Raw genomic sequence first — 18,456 nt, 5'->3', positions numbered from 1 at the left:
GCAGCTGCGGCCAGTACGTGTTGCATGTTAGTTGAGTTTCCTTTCCACCTCCTGTCTCTCTCCCTCTTTCCTTCTTTCTCTCCTGCCGTTCCTGTCCCCAAAGGCGGGTCTCTTCCCTCCCCTCTCCCTCTTTCCCATTCCTGCAATAAAAACTCCTCCACAAGAGCTCTGCTGCATGGCATCTTTCTCTCTCACAGCATTTTTTTGTTGTGGTGGTGGTGGGGTTTTTTTTTTTATTTATTAGTTTTTGTGGGGGGGGGCGGTTCGAGACAGGGTTTCTCTGTAGCTTTGGAGCGTGTCCTGGAACTTGCCTTGTAGAGGCTGGCCTCGAACTCACAAAGATCCGCCTGCCTCTGCCTCCCGAGTGCTGGGATTAAAGGCGTGCACCACCACAGTCCGGCTAGATTTTCCAAATTCCCACTCCCTTCCCTCCTCCCAGTGTTGTTGTTGTTGTTGTTGTTGTTGTTATTATTATTATAACAACAATGTGTGGTGCATAGGCAGAGGCAGGCAGATCTCTGAGTTTGAGGCCAGCCTGGTCCACAAAGCGAGTTCCAGCACAGCTAGGGCTACAGAGAGTCGAGTAGAAGTGGGTCTTGGGCTTAGTCAGATGAAGTCAACTGTCTGTCTGGGACTCATTCAACTGGTACCTTTTTCAGCTAGCTCTTCTGAATTTACTGAGCCCAGAGCTATCCCCAAGAAACACAAAGACACTGGTGAATTTGTCTAGTTTATTCCAATCTGCAGATGGTGTCCCACCCATACATACACATGCACACACGTCATTCACCCGTATCTACCTGACAAAAGTCTGTTGAATCACAGGGCAAAGCCATGCTTGGCTTGGCAGTCCCCATGTGTCTGGTGACACCAGTTAGATTTGGTCTTTTTCAGAAGACAGCTGATGTCCCAAGAAAGCTAAGCCCGTAACTAGAGAGGTTAAGAACTCTGAAGCCAAAAGACAGATACAGCTTGAAATATGTGCAAACTCCTCCCTCTAAGGCTTATTCTTAAGTCTCTTCCCAGGAGTTGATCTACAGACCACTGAAGAGGCTCACAGGGTCCCCTCCCAATAGAGAGCCTCTTCCTGTACCTTGCCGAGGTCAGAGGCACACTCCTTTGCTGTCCTTTATGGGAGTGCTATGTAATCCCATGAGTTGTGGGCCCACTGAGCCTGACTGGCTCTACCTTCCTGTCACAGAGAATTGGACAGCTGAATACAGTCCAAGGTCCCAACCCAACTACTGAACAAGGCAGAAGGAATGGGGAGAGGTGCTAATGTTTTTTTTAAAAAAAATGTCAACAGATGGGGTGAGGGTAGACAAGATTTTCTGTTACAGGGAGGAACGCTGGGGTTTAAACATCAACTAGACGGCATTTGAAGCGTAGCTAAACGGTCTGTGCTGAGCTGGACTGGTTGAGACCAGAGGATAACTGGGATCAGTCATTTTGTGCAGTTTGCTGTGGGACACTAAGGAGCCCCAGGAAACCACACTAGCTCATTGGTTTCCAGTCTTTTCCCACTTAGGGTTTAGGCTCTTCTAACAGTCTTGCCAAGTCATGAGTCAGCCGGAATTCCTGGGACTACAGGTTTCTGACCTCTTGCAGCCGCTGTCCCTCCCCATTTCCTAACATCACACTGTCCTTGGCTGGGTGTGATTCCCCAGGAGACCCACGTTTCATGTGTCAGCCCATTTCACTGTTGGGTTCTGGACTCAGCGCATATAGTGGATGCTTGATAAATTTGTTTGCTGAACGACTGTGTCTTGTCCTGAGTGGCCAGGGCAACAGGTTCCAGAAAACGGGCAGGGTCAGGCTGAGGTCCCCACTCGGGTAAGATGGGTCAAGTTTGATACTCACTGCAATAATTCTTGGAAATGGTCTCTGAGGATCAGTCAAGAAGCAGAAGGGAAGACAGACTGCCAAGGCAGGCTTGACCCTTACCCGAACCCACAGCCAGTCTGGAGGGTGAATCCTGACCCTTGGATTCAGAGAGGATGACACCTTCCTCAATATCAGGCTGGTAGATAGTCACCCTTCCCTTTGACCAATGCACCTGACCACCTGGGCGCCAGTCCACGCTCTCCCTAGATCAACCCCCTGACCTTCCAGCAAGGTCCTTAACCCCTGTAGGCCACAGAGAGGACTGGCCCAGCTAAAATCTGCAGGTGACCTCGGTCTCATCCCCAGGCTCCAGGTCTTGAGTGACTGGAGAAGGGAGCTAGGAGGTGGACATAGCACATATCAAGACAGAGCAGGAGGACTTAAAGCTTGTAATGGGCACTCAGCAATATAACTGCTGAGGAGTGGGTGAGTGGAGGAAGGAGTGGAAATAGCCGGATTCAGGGCATCTTACAATCAGCTTGTTTCTCTGTTTGAGGTCCATCATGATCACCTGACTCCTCTTCTGTCCTGGCACCCTCAGCATCCTCTCTAGAAGTGGGGCTCCCCAAAGCCACTATCTTCACCTCTGCCTCTGAGACCCTTTCCTTCCCAACAAGGGACAACAGAACTGCACTGTCCCTCTGAGCTGTCTGTAAAGGTGTGGTCCGGTAAAGCCGGAAGTTCTTTGAAGGACTCCAATTCTTCCAATTCCCCACCTTGTGTCACGTCACTGAGGACCGAGAGTGGCAAGAACCAAGGGGAATCAGCTGCATCTGTGAGGCACCCAGGAACACCCTGGAGCTTTGTGCCTGCTCAGGATTGTTTGAGAGTGGGGAGGGGGGAGGGGCAACAGGGTCAAACCTGTGGCCTGAATTTAGCTTAGAAACCTAGAAAGAGGCTGGGCGGTGGTGGTGCATGCCTTTAATCCCAGCACTTGGGAGGCAGAGACAGGCGGATCTTTGTGTGTTTAAGGCCAGCCTGGTTTGCAGAGTGAGTTCCAGGACAGCCAGGACTATCACACAAAGAAACACTGTCTCAAGAAACCTTGAAAGATGAATTGATGGGCAAGACCCTCTTCAAACATGGGAACTCAGGTGTGCGGCCTCCACGCCCTCTCCAGTTTTGATGTCAGCCCTTCTGTGTAGGGAGGGCAGGGCAGCAGGAAGCAGAGAGCATGGACCCTGAGGCTTAGGGTTCCCCAGTCTCGTTAAGGCAGGTAACATGTGCGTCCATAAAGAAACGGCAATGAAGAAGAAATGAGTCCATTAGGACAAAACAAAGAAGACAGACAACAAGGAGTGGAGAAAGCAGAGAGCCAAGGGCGGATAGCAGCCTGGAGGGTCCAGGCCAGTCCTCAGGGCAGGCTGGCGATGTCTCTCTCGGGAGGGGGGCCAGCTGGCTTGGGGCTGCTCTCATTGGCTTTTCCTTCAAACATCATGACCCTGGTTTAGAGATGAAGAAAACAAAACAAAAGGGTTAAGACTCCTCCCTCAGACAGAGATCTCCCTAGCCTTCACTCTGCTGGTCCTCAACAGAACATCCCCAAGGCTATTCTGGGAAGAGCTGTGTGAAAGATCACACTTGCAAGGTGGTGATGGCAGAGGCAGCGGAGGTGGCCTGGCGGTAGCACACGCCTTTAAATTCCAGTATCACGTCACTGAGGACCGAGAGTGGCAAGAACCAAGGGGAATCAGCTGCATCTGTGAGGCACCCAGGAACACCCTGGAGCTTTGTGCCTGCTCAGGATTGTTTGAGAGTGGGGAGGGGGGAGGGGCAACAGGGTCAAACCTGTGGCCTGAATTTAGCTTAGAAACCTAGAAAGAGGCTGGGCGGTGGTGGTGCATGCCTTTAATCCCAGCACTTGGGAGGCAGAGGCAGGCGGATCTCTGTGAGTTCAAGGCCAGCCTGGTCTACAGAGCACGTTCCAGGACAGCCAGGCCTACAGAAAAACCCTATCTCAAAATAAAATTGAAAAAAAAAAAAAAGAAAGAAAAGAAAAGAAAGATCACACTGGTAGCTGTGTGGAAGGCTCTGGTGGTCCTATTTCACAGAAAAAAAAAACTGGGGCACAAAGTGGCAGTGGAACTCCCCAACTTCTCAGGCAGTCCAAGGTGGAAGAAGGGACAACCCTCTAGACCTCTGGCTTCAGACCTGTGCTTTACCATCTAAGCTGTCTGAAGAAGAGTGGGTTGGCCAGAACTCTGCTCAAGAATCCCATCAGATCTTAAAACAAACAAAACTAACCATTGACTGGTCAGTCATGGTGGCACACACCTTTAATCTCGGCACTCGTGAGGCAGAGGCAAATGGATCTCTGTGTGTTCCAGGCCAATCGGATCTCCATAGCAAGTTTCAGGACAGCTAGAGCTATATAATAGAGACCCTGTCTCAAAAAAAGGAAGGAAGGAAGGAAGGAAGGAAGGAAGGAAGGAAGGAAGAAAGAAAGAGAGAAAGAAAGAAAGACCTACCCTGTCTCAACAAAACAAAACAAAAGCCCTCCACACTGTGCTACAAATCCATTCTGGGCGAGGAGACAATGTAGGTTCAAAATGTAACCTTTCAGGGAGACTGCATTTTAGCTTGCCGACTGCTTCAAGCTGAGTGACTGACAAACACTAACCTCTACATGTTTATACAAAATTGGGCATGCAAAATTGGCAACAATGAAACATGGGTTCAGGAGCCAGTCCTTTGACCTTCGTGAACCTCAGTGAACACCTTGAATGTATATGTGCAATGTGTGTAAAAGCCACAAAACAATCTCAGGAATCACTCCTCAGAGTCCCCCCTCCTGCTTCTTTTCTTTTTTTGAAGCAGGGTTTCTTGGTTGTCTGGGACTTGTCAAATAGGCCGCTGACCAGTGAACCCCAGGGTTCCACCTGTCTCTGCCTTTGAAGCACAGGGATACAGGGACATGCCACCATACTGGCTTTTGATGCAGGTTCTGGGAACAGACTCAGGCTGTGCTGTTTCCTGGCTGAGATGTCTCTCTAGCCGACAAACCTCCTTCACTAAGTGAGACAAGTATAGGCCTATAGATACGGCATGCAGATGTTTGCCCTCAGCTGGGCATGAGGCAGAAATCACCATCCCATCACACTAGCCCCCAGGACAACCCTTCACATGTTATCAACCCTTCACATGTTATCAACGTCACTTTCAACACCGAGAATCAGTCAGGAGTGATGGGCACACTTGCAAACCTGGCTTCTGAGAGGTGGAGGCAGGATTCTAACACCGAAACCAGCCTGAACTATGCAATAAAATACCACACACACTGGGTAGTGGTGGCGCACACCTTTAATCCCAGCACTCAGGAGGCAGAGGCCTATGGATCTCTGAGTTCAAGGCTAGCCTGGTGTACAGAGATAGTGCCAGGACAGCCAGAATTACATAAAGAAACCCTGTCTCGAAAAACAAAAACCATCACACACACGGACACATATACCACACATATGGGGACACAGACACACACACACACACACACATGGAGGTAGACACAGAGGTATACACAAAGGAAAAAGGAACTGAAGTCCAAGGACCAAAGATAACTTGCTTAGAGTCACCAGGGAACAAGCAACAGTGCCAGGATTCAAACTCGAATTGACTTTTTCAGGGAGGGAAGAGGTGAAAGGGATTTGAGCTAGGTCTCAAGTAGCCCAGGCTAGCCTTAAATTTCCTAGGTAGCTGGGGATAGCCTTGAAACTCCTGTCCTTCCTGCATCTACTACCTCAGTGCTAAGAATACAGATGTGCCCTACCACATGCCCAGCTAGAGGTGATTACAAACTCTGTTAACTCACAACAACCTCAGGGAGGAAACAGATCAGAACACGTTGACAGGAGGGTAGGGGGTGCAGCAAAATGGTTGGAGCGTTTTCCTACCATGTATGAGGCCCTGGGTTTGGTTATAAGTGTCTCATACAAAGGGAAGGGAGGGAGGGAGGAAAAAAGGGAGGGAGAAGAGAGGAAGGGACAGAGGGAGGGAGGGAGGGAGGGAGGGAGGGAGGGAGGGAGGGAGGGAGGAGGGAAGAAAGGGAACGGAGGGAGAATTCATAGTCAGGTCTGGTATGGTATTACATGCCTATAATCTCAGTACCTGGGAGGCTGAGGCAGGAGAATTGATGACTTTTGAGGAGAGCTTGGGCTACACAGTAACAGACCAACCAGGATTACATGGGGGAACTCAGTTAAGACTCTGAAAGCCCTGTCTCAAAAAAAAAAAAGGCAGTGGTGGCTCACACCTTTTACCCCAGCACCGGGGAGGCAGAGGCAGGCGGATCTCTGAGAGTTTGAGACCACTCTGTTTTACATAATGAGTTCCAGGACAGCCAAGGTTACATAGAGAAACAATGTATAAAAAAACAAAACAAAACAGCAAAAAGACAAGACAGTGCCACCATCATTTTTGTCATTCATGAAGCCTCCCTTGGGGTTTACCATGCACCCCAATACAAACTAATCTCTCTAGGTAAGGAAAACAGACTCAGAAAACTCCAGATCTTCACTGACAGGTAGCACAATGAACTGTCCACCACTAGGGGATGGCCAAGGAAGGTGGCCTCAGCCCGGGGCCTCTCCCCACGAGGTGCGGAGATACTCACAGTTTGAGGACAGCCGACCGCTTGCCCAGCATCATGTTCACGAAGTCGCGGTAGGAGATGGTATCACTGACACCTCCGGTCACCTCCGAGATCATCTTCTTCATCTCCAGATGGGTCTTGGGTACCCCCAGCTTCTCCATCATCCTCTTTAAAGACATTAGATCTGCCAGGAGGAAAAGCAGATCTGCTGAGTGGAGACAGGACACTGTGGGCCTGCAGGGAGCCAGAGATGCCCCGTTCTTCCTGTACCGCACAATTAACAGTGGCCGCCTCTCCCTGCAGGCTGCAGCCGGTGATGATTCTCCTGGGGAGGCAGGAATGAGCCCTCCCTGCTCTCTTCAGAGGCAGTAAAGGCCAGCAGGTAGCTACCTGGGCTTCTACAGTCAGATTTGGTCTGGAATCAAGCATCACTCTTCTTGGCTGGGGGGCCTGGGGAAGATTGCGTCACCTCTCTGGAATGGGAGGTGACACAAGTCTCCAACCCTAGCAGCTGAAAACCTGGGACAGAAGGATCACTGCATGTTTGAGACCAACGTGGGCTACATATTGAAGAAGGCCTAGGGAGATGGCTCAGTCAGTAAGTTGGGCAAGCATGAGAACTGAGTTCAAAGCCCCACAGGCACCCTGGCACAAGCTTATGATCTCGGGTATGGGGAGTCAGAGACAAGAGGATCCCAGAGACGCACTGGCCACCCAGTCTAGCCAAGTCAATAAGCACCAGGCCCATAAATAAATAAATAAATAAATAATAGGAAAGCCATTTAGAAGATCCTGATGCTAACCTCTGTCTTCTACACCCAGGCACACACAGGTGCACATGTATATGTGTGCCCACACACAAGCACATACACACAATCAGTTTCAAGGAAAAAGAAAACAGAAGAAATGGTGACTAGGCTAATGTGGACATGATATACGCGATTCTCTCCCAGAGGGGCCTCTGAGTTAGGGTGAGCCAAGGTGCCTGGGAGTTAGCCTGACTCCGGGCTTTGAAAGTCAAACTTTCTCTGGCACAGCACACAGAGACCATCGCCACCTGCCGCTTCCATTCTGCTGCTGTAGGACTCTCCAAGGCTAGAAGGGACAGGGAGCCAAAAATACCCCTCAGAGCAGGAAAAGCAACAAAAGGACAAAATAGAAGAAAAACAAGGGAGGCACCAAAAAGCCCTTCCACCCCAGGGGCCTCCGCCTGATCTCCGGCTCCCACCAACATCTGAGGCTATTTCCTCAGAACCATTCACCGCGAACAATGATTCGGCAAAGGGGGGGGGGCAGGGTCAGATCTCAGCGCTGAGAGCAGGGCTGAGGTGGGCAGCACTTGTGCATGGCCCAAAGCTGCTAGGCTTTCCAGGCTCTTCTGTGGAAAAGAGCTCAGGGCACACACACTGCCCACCTTCAAACTGGCAAGACTTCTGGGGACATGGGGCATGGGGCTGCTGAACACCTGACCCACTGTGTCTCCCTCACTGATGAGATTTACCCTACAAACAACCAATGAAGAGGACCAGATCCATCTAGAGAGATGGTTGCTGTGAGCTGATCAACAGCAGTTAAAATAAAAACAGTAGGCTGAGAGGACAGCTCAGCAAGATGGGTAAAGGTGCCTGCTGCTGCCGCGCCTGAGATAGTTTAATCCCTGGAACCCACATGGTAGAAGGGACTTAACTCCCTCAAGTTGCCCTCTGACCGCCAAACACATGCCGTAGAGGTCCAGCCCCTCCACGCAAACAAATAAATAATAAATGTGGTTTAAATTTTTTAAAACCCAGAAATAGTAACCCAAATGTGGTAGTGCAGGCCTGTAGACCCAGCACTGGGAAGGCTGAGGAAGGGGGACTGCTTGAGGCCAGCCTGAGCTAAATAGTGAATTCTAGGTCAACCTTGGCCAGAAAAACAAAAACTAAAAAACAACCTAAGAAACCCACTGAAGATACAGCTCAGCTGGCAGAGTGTGCCGCAGGCATGCAGCCCTGGGTTCTGTCCCTTGCCCTGTACAAAGGGAACACAGTGGTGCATGCCTGTAATCCCCACACAGGGGTCATCCTCAGCTACATACTGAGTTATAGGCCAGCCTGGGCTACCATGAGACCTGTCTCAAGAGAAAAACATGAAACCATCTACAGTCTAAAATTCTAAATGGTGGCTTTTCAAGTGTTGGCTGGACGCCTTTGGCTCCATTCACACAGTGGAATATCCTGGGAAGGACAGAGCAACAGGGAACCTGCTCAGAAGCAAGCATAGGGACTGAGCCCATGCCCCGACATCAGGGACCCATCAAATCCTTTCACTTCTGAGTCTTGGTTTCCCACCCACAACCTGAGGTGACTGAACAGCCTGGACCATGGCCCAGTCCTCCTGGTGAAGATCAAGCTACTGTTTCCTGCCTGGATGTAGGTGCCCTGGGACTTCTGTGTCTCTGTCACCGCAGCACCTTGACAGCAGGAAGTTCTGCTGGAGGTGAGAGGCAGTGTCTACGCCCCCTGTCAACTACAGGACAAGGGACAACAAGGCAGACTTGTAGAGAACGAAGTAGCCCCTGAGTCCAGGAGACAAGCAGCCTTTGCAGGCCTGGACGGGATGGAGTGCCAGGCTCTAGAGTGGGAGGCTGTGGAATCCAGCAGGGATGCACACCAGGAAGTTTCCCAGGCAGTGAAGCCCGGCAAGCGTGGAAGGAACCAGGGCAGGCTTTGCCTAAGGCAGGATAGAAAGAAAGAAGATGAAGGGGCTTGAGGAGGGGGAGGAGCCCCTTGGCCCTGAGGATATGCCTTAAGTCACACACTGGCAAAGAGTCAAGAATTTCAACCCAAATGACAGAAAAAAAAGTGCTGTGAAGATTGCCTGCATAGAGAATGTATTCCAGTCCCCGAGAGACTCCTAACAAGACCTATAGAACAGTCGGCCAGCCATGTGCGCAGACAGAACGTGTGTGACCGCTGAAGTTAGCTTTACCAGCACACCATGTTGTCTGTCCTGAGAAAAATCTCCCAGACAAGATCACAAGCCCTGTTTATAGTCAGAACACGTCTTGACCTCCTAGTGACCCGTGGATGGTAAGAATTCCATTGACCTTGGTGACCTACAACTTTATCTTTTTAGCCTGTTAAGTCTGTAACAGTACACTCATGAAACCCTGTAAAATCTCACTTATGAAATGACGAATTCTTCTGATAAGTACGCAAAAACATTTTTTACTTAATCTTTCAAACTTAGATATTGATTATACCCTTTGAATAAAGTAATGTCAAAAGTCACCAAAATCATATAGCTAGCTAGTTAAGCCAGGCTGCTCCTTTCTTAGCAGCTTCTGCTTGTTTTGTGCGAGTGACTCTCTCTCTTGAGAAAACTATACTACTTCCACTACTCTCTTCTTTCCTTTCTATTTTTTAACTATGCTTTTTAAAATGATGTGTGTGTGTGTGTGTGTGTGTGTGTGTGTGTGCACACGTAACCGCAGTTCCCACAGAGGCCACCAGAGGATGCCAGATCCCAGAAGTGGGAGTAAGAGTTATTTATAAAGCCCTTCACATGGGGGCTGAGAACCAAATTTAGGTCCTCTGCAAGAGCAGTATACACTTTGAACTGCTGAGCGATCTCTTCAGCCCTTTCTTTGTATTTTCAATTTTTAAGACATATTTATTTTTATGTGTATGATTTTTTTTTATGTGCACTGTGTGTGCTGTGTACTCAGAGGCCAGAAGAGGACAGTAAACCATTTGGAACTAGAGTTACTGGGGGTTGTGAGCCATCATGAGGATGCTAAAAAATGAACCTTGGTTGTCTGCAAGAGCAGGCAATGCCCTTAATCACTAAGTCATCCCTCCAGTCCCATTATTTCTTAGTGAAGTGAATTTGGAGTTTACAAAGAGGTTTTAAGGTGGATTCAAACATGAACGTTAAGAGCAGGGGGGTGATGCCAGGTATGGTGGGAAATTCTTCTATAGGCAGGCAGATCTCTATGATTGCAGGCCAGCCAATGACCACATAGCAAAACTTTGTCTCAAAATACAGGGGAAAGAAAAAAGAAAAAAAGAAAGGAGGGAGAAAAGAGGGAAAGGGGCCATGGCTGGCATGATGGCCGAGTAGTGGAAGAGCCTGCCACTTGCCTGACAACCTGTTTGATCCCAAACCCAGAATTTACATGGTGGAAGAGGACAGCCTCCTGTGAGTTGTGTCCTCCCCTTTCTCTCTTCCCCATCACACACACACACACACACACACACACACACAAACACACACACCATATATATATATATATATATATATATATATATATATACATAAATAGGTAATAAAAACTCATTCTGAAATTCTTTTTTTTGCTGTGTTAATCAAGATCCCAGTGCCCCCCACCGAGGGGAAGTCTTTGAAAAGAATTCAATATTTCCCCATGTCCCCTGCTGCTGGTGACAGGGTAGCCGGGTCATCAGTCCCAATAGGGAAATATCAGAGAGTTCTTCAGCCTTATCCAGTGCCCCTCACCAGACCAGTAAGGCTCTTTGGACCTCAAACCTTCTACCACCCTCCACCTCTGCCACCCGGATCTCACCGATCACCTTCTACTCACCCTCCACCTCCACCACCCGGATCTCACCGATCACCTTCTACCACCCTCCACCTCCGCCACCCGGGTCTCACCGATCACCTTCTACCCACCCTCCACCTCCGCCACCCGGGTCTCACCGATCACCTTCTACCCACCCTCCACCTCCGCCACCTGGGTCTCACCGATCACCTTCTACCACCCTCCACCTCCGCCACCCGGGTCTCACTCACCAATCTCGCCTTCATTGTTCAGGTCAAACTCCATATATTTCTCTGGAAATCACAAGCAAAAGCTGCCATTAGCTTGGAAGCCACAGCTCTCCCTGTGGAAAGAGCTGACTAAACCCTGGGGGGCCCTCGACACCCTCCCCATCCGGGGAGTCCTGTCATCATAGCTGTTGTCTCTGGAAGAGCCAAAAGCGTTTTCTGATACCAGGTAGGTGAGAACCAGCTATGAGGGAACTGTAGCGCATGTTGGTAGCCATGTCTCTTGATGGTCACAGTGTTCCCATGTGGCTAAATATGCTAGACACTCCAGTTTGGTTGTTCCCACTTGATGGAGGAATTACTTTCATTTAATAAAGAAACTGCCTTGGCCCATTTATAGGCCAACCCTTAGGTGGGTGGAGTAAACAGACAGAATGCTGGGAGAAAGAAGCTGAGTCAGAGAGTCGCCATGATTCTCCCACTCCAGACAGACGCAGGTTAAGATCTTTCCTGGTAAGCCAGCTCGTGGTGCTACACAGAATATTAGAAATGGGTTAGATCAATATGTAAGAGCTAGCCAATAAGAGGTTATAACTAATGGGCCAGGCAGTGTTTAAAAGAATAGAGTTTCCGTGTAATTATTTCGGGGCATAAGCTAGCCATGCGGGCGGCCGGGTGCCGGGGACGCAGCCCCGCAGGGCGGCCGGGTGCCGGGGACGCAGCCCCGCAGCTCTTATTACAACAGCGTGGCGCCCAGCGTGATAATGAACGCCATGTAAAAGCTGAGAGGGCTTAAAAAGGACAGAGAGAGAATTTAAGACAGCTTTTTGCTGTTTATGGGTTGCGTGCCGCAAAGAAATTGTCCTGACTCAGCAGCAGGAAAAAACTGGCTGTTTTAAAATGCCGGCTTTCTGGGCTGTGCCGCCATTGCAATCTCTGTCTGGCTCTTGCCGGAGACAGAGCTTTTGAATGGAGCATTTGGAGTAAAATGCTACGATTTGTTTGATGGCAACTAGACTCACTGTGTGCCTAAAAGGAAGTCATTTTGTGCTGCGGCTCAGAGGCACAAGCAACTCCACCATGCTACTGGTGCAATGTGCAAGAGGCACGAGTGGCTCCGCCTTGTTGGACTGGGCGGGGCAAGCAGGCAGTACCTGTTTTTGACCTAGGAATGTCACAGCTTAGATTCTTAAGTGCTTAGCGATTTAAAAGCACAAAACAAAGTGCTCCTGGATAGTAAAAAAATTACAGATTCACAATAGGACAAATTCAGACCTATAAATGGATCACAGTGTTGAATGAATGTACGTAGGCTTGAGAGAGAGAAAAAAATATATATAAAGAATAAAGTTAATGTCTTAAAAAAAGGGTAAAGACTTTAAAGAGACAGAGTACAGATAGTTATAGATTAAAAGAAATAAAGAAAAATAAGCCACGTAAAAATGGAGAATTCACAGAGAGTCTGGATTTTTTGTATTATTGTGTTTTCTTTAAAATTTTTGACTGTGAAGGAGCTAACTACAGAGAGACATTTCATTATATGGGCTGCCAAGCTAAACCAGAATGGATACAAGGGTATTATGATTTCAGAATATGGGTCTAAGGATATGATGCTTTGGAGAGGATCTTCTTTTGTTTTCACAGAGGACGAGACCCTGTTAATTGCTTCTATCCCAATATGGTATGATAGACCACGCCCTCCTGAAAGGTTACTGTGAACAGCCTCAAAAAATTACTTCACTCAACTGCCAACTGAGATGACCCTGGCACACAGGTTATCCCATAAAAGACCTGAATAACAGCGCCCCCATACAGCAGGAAGCAGTTTGGAGAGAAAAAACTGCGCCCATGTTCCCAAATATGGTTTATAAATGTTCTTTTACATTTAAAGGGGGATATGATATAGATATAAATAATTTGCATTGGTGTGGATTATAAGGTCAATTTTGTTATGTGTATATGTATTTCTGATCTTGATTAAGGTATTGTGATTGTGTAGTTCATTTAAAAATATAATGTATAATTAAGAAATATAGGTTAATGGATAATCATCAATAGTCAAGCTTGTAGTCATGTTAGATTTTCTAGATATGTAGAGATATATATTTCAGTTAGATAGACATTCTTCATATCTTTCAAAGACTGCAGATGGGCATTTAAAAAATTTTAATAACTTAGGGCTTTTCATGACAATGAGACACGTCTGCTCCTGGCAGCACCAATCTACTTCAAGAGGATGATGGGCATCGAAGAGGCTCCTTATGGAGTTTGATAGTCATTTGGGCATGAAACTGCTCATGCCTGGACTGTTGCATAAACTGGACACAAAGAACCCGCATAAAAAGAACTGCTGAACTTGCCTAAAGGTGAGAACCCGCAGAAAAAGAACTGCTGAATTTGCCTAAAGGTGAGATGGTCTTTTGGGGTTCCTGATTCATGAAAGAGTCTGCGAGACATTCTGCAGGACACAGCAAAAAGTGACTGAACTGTCTTTGGAATTTCCTGCTTGATGAAAATGTCTGCTGGAAACTATAGGCCTGAAGGCTGAAGATGGATGCCCCAATGGTACAAAAGAACTTTGTGTGACTGTCAGGCAGTGAGATGTCTCTGTCATTTCTAGAACTTTGGATTTCTTGTTTGCTTAGGTAATATTATATCCTTCTGGAGTCTTTGATGGAGTTGAAGAATGGTTAGTTATAGTTATAGTTTTCCTTAGTTATGATAAGAGATAAAATAGATATAAATATTGTAACTGTAATTCTTGCTTGATAACCATTTTGTTATATGTAATTTTACTATGTTAAAGTTAAAGCCTTTCTTTTTGTTTAAACAAAAAAAGGGGAAATGATGGAGGAATTACTTTCATTTAATAAAGAAACTGCCTTGGCCCATTTATAGGCCAACCCTTAGGTGGGTGGAGTAAACAGACAGAATGCTGGGAGAAAGAAGCTGAGTCAGAGAGTCGCCATGATTCTCCCACTCCAGACAGACGCAGGTTAAGATCTTTCCTGGTAAGCCAGCTCGTGGTGCTACACAGAATATTAGAAATGGGTTAGATCAATATGTAAGAGCTAGCCAATAAGAGGTTATAACTAATGGGCCAGGCAGTGTTTAAAAGAATACAGTTTCCGTGTAATTATTTCGGGGCATAAGCTAGCCATGCGGGCGGCCGGGTGCCGGGGACGCAGCCCTGCCGCTCTTATTACAACACCCACTACACAAGGGTAGGCGCATGCACGCGCACACACACACATAAACATGGGGTCTACATCCTCAAAAGACCAAACAGCTGTCTGTGACTTTAGTTCCAAGAGACCTGACACCCATTGCAAAACATGAGTGCACATAAGATAAAAATAAATACAATAAAAAACCCAAACATTATTATACTATTATTGCATCATTGTGTTGATGCTAACCTCCCTTGTAGAATTTTTGAGAGGCTCATGGGAAGATCTGTTCTACATGATTTGGATCACCTTCCCCCATGAATATGCTATGCACCTCATAAATATTCATAAAAACTTCTTTGTCATCTACAAAGCAAAAGCCCACTCCACTCTCTTTGGAATGTTTGCTTTGCTTCGCCTTGATAAATCAATTTCTGCTTAAACTGTCTACATCTCTTGATTGAATTATTTATGTGTGTGTGTGAGCATGTGTATGTGTGTGTTTGCATATGTATGATGTGTGCGTCTGAGCATGCACGCGTGTGGAGGCCATGGGACCACTTTGAGACATCAATTCTCTCCTTCTGTCTTTCCATGGGTTCAGAGGATTGAACTCAAGTCATCGAGGGGTTTTGTGATCAGTGCTTTTGTCTGCTGAGCCATCTCACCATGACTGAACTGAATTCTTTCAAGAAGAACCAGTATCCACAATATTCCTGCTTGCACTGCTGTCTTACAGGCACCCTGAGGGTAAAAAGGCAGCAATGGGCCATGCTGACCCTGACAGGAAGAAGGCAGCTTCCTTAGAGTAGGCTGCAAAGTCAAACAAATTATGCCCTTGGAGACTTAGGGATGTAGGGAGGGTGGTGGGGCAGGCCCTGGGGTGCCTCCAAGTATCCCAGGAGGTGCTGATGCCTGGCTCTAAAACAGAATAACACAGGGCCCTCCCTAGATGTGTGTGGGGGCCTTCCCCAAAGCCTGCAGACCTTGAGATAGCAACTCCTAAGCAAAAGGCCTAGGGAGACCAGCCAGGGAAGGTAGTAGGAGCTGCCCCAGCCTGACGTCTTCTGACCAGGGCAGTATGTCAGCAAGTTCTTGTGTGGCTTTGGGACATGTCACCCCTACCTCAGCAGTGCAAGCCCTTGGGGTCTATTCTGTACCACAAAGCAACCAGAATGACAGGTGCTCCCAGCTGGTCTCTCAGCCTGGCGTGTCCTCCCAGGTATGCCCAGGCCCCTCCTCAGGACTTCAACTTCCACTAGCACCGGTCCTGCAACAGGGCTGGTGCCCAGTGAGCACCCATTTGGATCACAAAGGAATGAGCGGCTTGAGGACCTTTGGGTCCCTCCCTTTCCAACTAAGACTCCCTGCTTGACAGAAGCAACCTCACCTTCCAATGAAGATGTGACTTCAGAGCCCAAGACCCTGTTTTCCTCCCCAGAACCGTGTCCCCATAAGGACTGGGCCCCTGGGTCCTTTGCGTACCTCTCCTAAAGGCCTGTCCCGCTCCCCACTCCGTGACATCATATACCTAGGATTGAGACGTGGGGCTCTAGAGATTGACAAGGGTTTAAGTCTCAGCTCTGCCCTTAATGAGCCATGTGACCCCTCTGTCAATAACCCTACCTCCCCAAACCTGAGTTTGTTGGTCTGAAAATGAACAATTTTACCACCTGCCTCCTGACGCATGGTGAAGCAGGGTCGGCAGAGCGGGTCAGCAGAGCGCGCCGGCCGTTATTGAACAGGGCTTTCCCTGGCTGACACTCAGCACCCGCAGGTCATTATTAACATTACTGTCATCTAAGTCCTGGCCAAGACAGCTATGCTGAAAGCCAGCTGAGGCAGGCGAGGCGCACTGGCAGGTACTTGGTCTTGGAACGGGAAGAATGCCCAAACTGCAAACACTTGGGAGAGGGATGAGACCTCTTGGATAACCTCTGTAGAGCTCAGGGTTCCCATCCCCCAAATGCACCCCAGAGGCAGGAAAGGTGGGTCTGCCCACTCCTTGTATGCCCAGGCTCCTCTCTTTCAGTCACTGGCGGAGGACCAAGCACCAGGGCCCCGAACAGAGGAACCTTTATACTGCCCCTCTCCCCGCGCAGGCTCCTGAGTCCTGTTTTCTTTTCATCCTGCGCTGTTGGGATTCAATGGGCAGAAACTCTGCCCCCCTGCCCCACTGTAGCGACACAAATGTCTATTCTCCGCAGGGGCTCCTGAGCGGCTCCGCCAGGGAGGGGAGATGCAAGGGCTGCTCACAAAGGCCAGATTGTGTGTTGGGGCCCTGAGAGTGCACAGGGCTGGACGGGGAGGACAGCAGCCAACCTGAGCCACACCAAACAGCATGGGACAGAGGGCAAGGCCAGTCAGGGGTCCACAGTGGTGGAGGAAGGAGAAAGGACCTGCTTCCACCTCTGGGGGACCCTGTCTCAAAGCCTGATGGGAAATGGGGCATTCAGGATAAATCAGAGCTGCAGCCCAGTCCTGTGTGCCATAGGCTGAGGGAGCAGCTAGAGCTTCCGGGGGCAGTTGGGCAGGCAGCCCCGGCTCACCTTTGAAGGCCGCGAGCTTTTCCGGCAGGTTCTCTTCATCGCTGTACTTCTGGTCACAGAGGAACTCCTATAGAGGTGAGACCACAGTACTGAGCTAGGGTGGGGGCAAAGGTCACCTATAAGCAACCAATGAAGGACTCACCCCATTTTCCTGTGAATCCTCAAGGCAGAGCCACAGACACCCTGGTGGCAGGAAGTGTTCTCTGCAGCTTGGGGATCTACTCTAGGGGACTGAACACCTTCAGTGCCCTGTGCTGTCCCCAGGATCTGGGAAGCTGTGAGCTTCAGAGACAGCTCCTAGTCTGTAATTGTTAGGTATGCGGTCCTCAGCAAATGACCTCTGTGTGCTAACTGGACCATTACCTTCCCCACCAGGTGAGCATCAAGGCTGAACGACTCCCTGAGTTTGCAGGGATGCCAGCAATGAATGCCTTGAGTTATTACCCCCTCTGGCCTGAAAATGGCTGAACGTTACGTTATGAGACCGCCTCTCCCCTCACCTCCACCCTCCCCTGTAAAATGAGATTCGATCCCTGGTGCGCCTCCCTTCAGCAGCTACAAGAGACAAATATTGAGTCCTTTCAGAAGCAGAAGGGTACTGTGGGCACCTGCAGGGAGGACCGGAAGGTAACAGCAGCCCTCGGGGGTGCTCAGGCACACTGGCTCTTTTCAGATCTCCCAACACCTCAGGAGGCAGCTGCCATTCCCACGCCTGATTCTGGGGAAACTGATGCGCACACAGTTAAGGAATCCTGCCGAGCTCGCCATATTTAAGCCACAGCACTAAGTGCTGCAGAGTGAGGGTGTTCACATCTGGGATCTCATTTTAAAACAAAAAGCCATCCCAGCACTTGGAAGGCTGAGGCAAGAGGATGGCAAGTTCAAACCAACCTGGGCTGTGTATCAAGAGATTGACTTAAAGTAACAACAAAAGGGGCTGGAGAGATGGTTCCACACCTGGGAGTATTGGCTGCCCTCGCAGAGGACCTGGGGTTCGGTTCCTGGCACCCACATGGCAGCACCAGTTCTAGTCAACCCGATGCCCTTTTCTGGCCTCCATGGGCACCGCGTGCACACGGTGCAGACATACATGTGGACAAACATTCATACACATAAAAAAAAAGTTTAGGCTGGGCAGTATTGGTGCATGCCTTTAATCCCAGCACTTGGGAGGCAGAGGCAGGCGGATTTCTTTGAGTTCGAGGCCAGCCTGGTCTACAGAGCTAGTTCCAGCACATCCTCCAAAGCTACAGAGAAACCCTGTCTCAAAAAACAAAAACAAACAAACAAAAAAAAAAACCTTAAAAAAATTAAAAAAAACTATGCTATCAGCTGGGCAGTCATGGTGCATGCCTTTAAACCCAGCACTTAGGAGGCAGAGGCAGGTGGATCTCTGTGAGTTCAAGGCCAGCCTGGTCTACAGAGTGAGTTCCAAGACAGCCAGGGCTAAACAATGAAACCCTGTCTCAAAAAACAAAAACAAAGACAAATAAACAAACAA

At 48.8% G+C, this 18,456-nt stretch overlaps 1 protein-coding gene across 1 annotated transcript in view; it reads right to left on the bottom strand.

Annotated features, from left to right (window-relative positions):
• Window positions 1-732: 732 nt before the first annotated feature.
• Window positions 733-18,456, bottom strand: part of Aif1l (allograft inflammatory factor 1 like) — a 29,347-nt gene continuing 11,623 nt past the window's right edge. Inside the window, exons 3-6 of the mRNA XM_057755210.1 lie at window positions 16,956-17,022; window positions 11,261-11,302; window positions 6,488-6,650; window positions 733-3,326 (exon numbers count right to left, since the gene is read on the bottom strand). Of these exons, the coding sequence (XP_057611193.1) occupies window positions 3,239-3,326; window positions 6,488-6,650; window positions 11,261-11,302; window positions 16,956-17,022 (360 nt within the window). The 3' untranslated portion in view covers window positions 733-3,238. The remainder of the gene's footprint in view (window positions 3,327-6,487; window positions 6,651-11,260; window positions 11,303-16,955; window positions 17,023-18,456) is intronic.

Source organism: Chionomys nivalis, chromosome 22, assembly GCF_950005125.1.
Source record: "Chionomys nivalis chromosome 22, mChiNiv1.1, whole genome shotgun sequence".
NCBI classification, from domain to species: Eukaryota; Metazoa; Chordata; class Mammalia; order Rodentia; family Cricetidae; genus Chionomys; species Chionomys nivalis.
The sequence above is the reverse complement of the archived record's forward strand: the minus strand, read 5'-3'. Positions and strand labels throughout refer to the sequence as shown.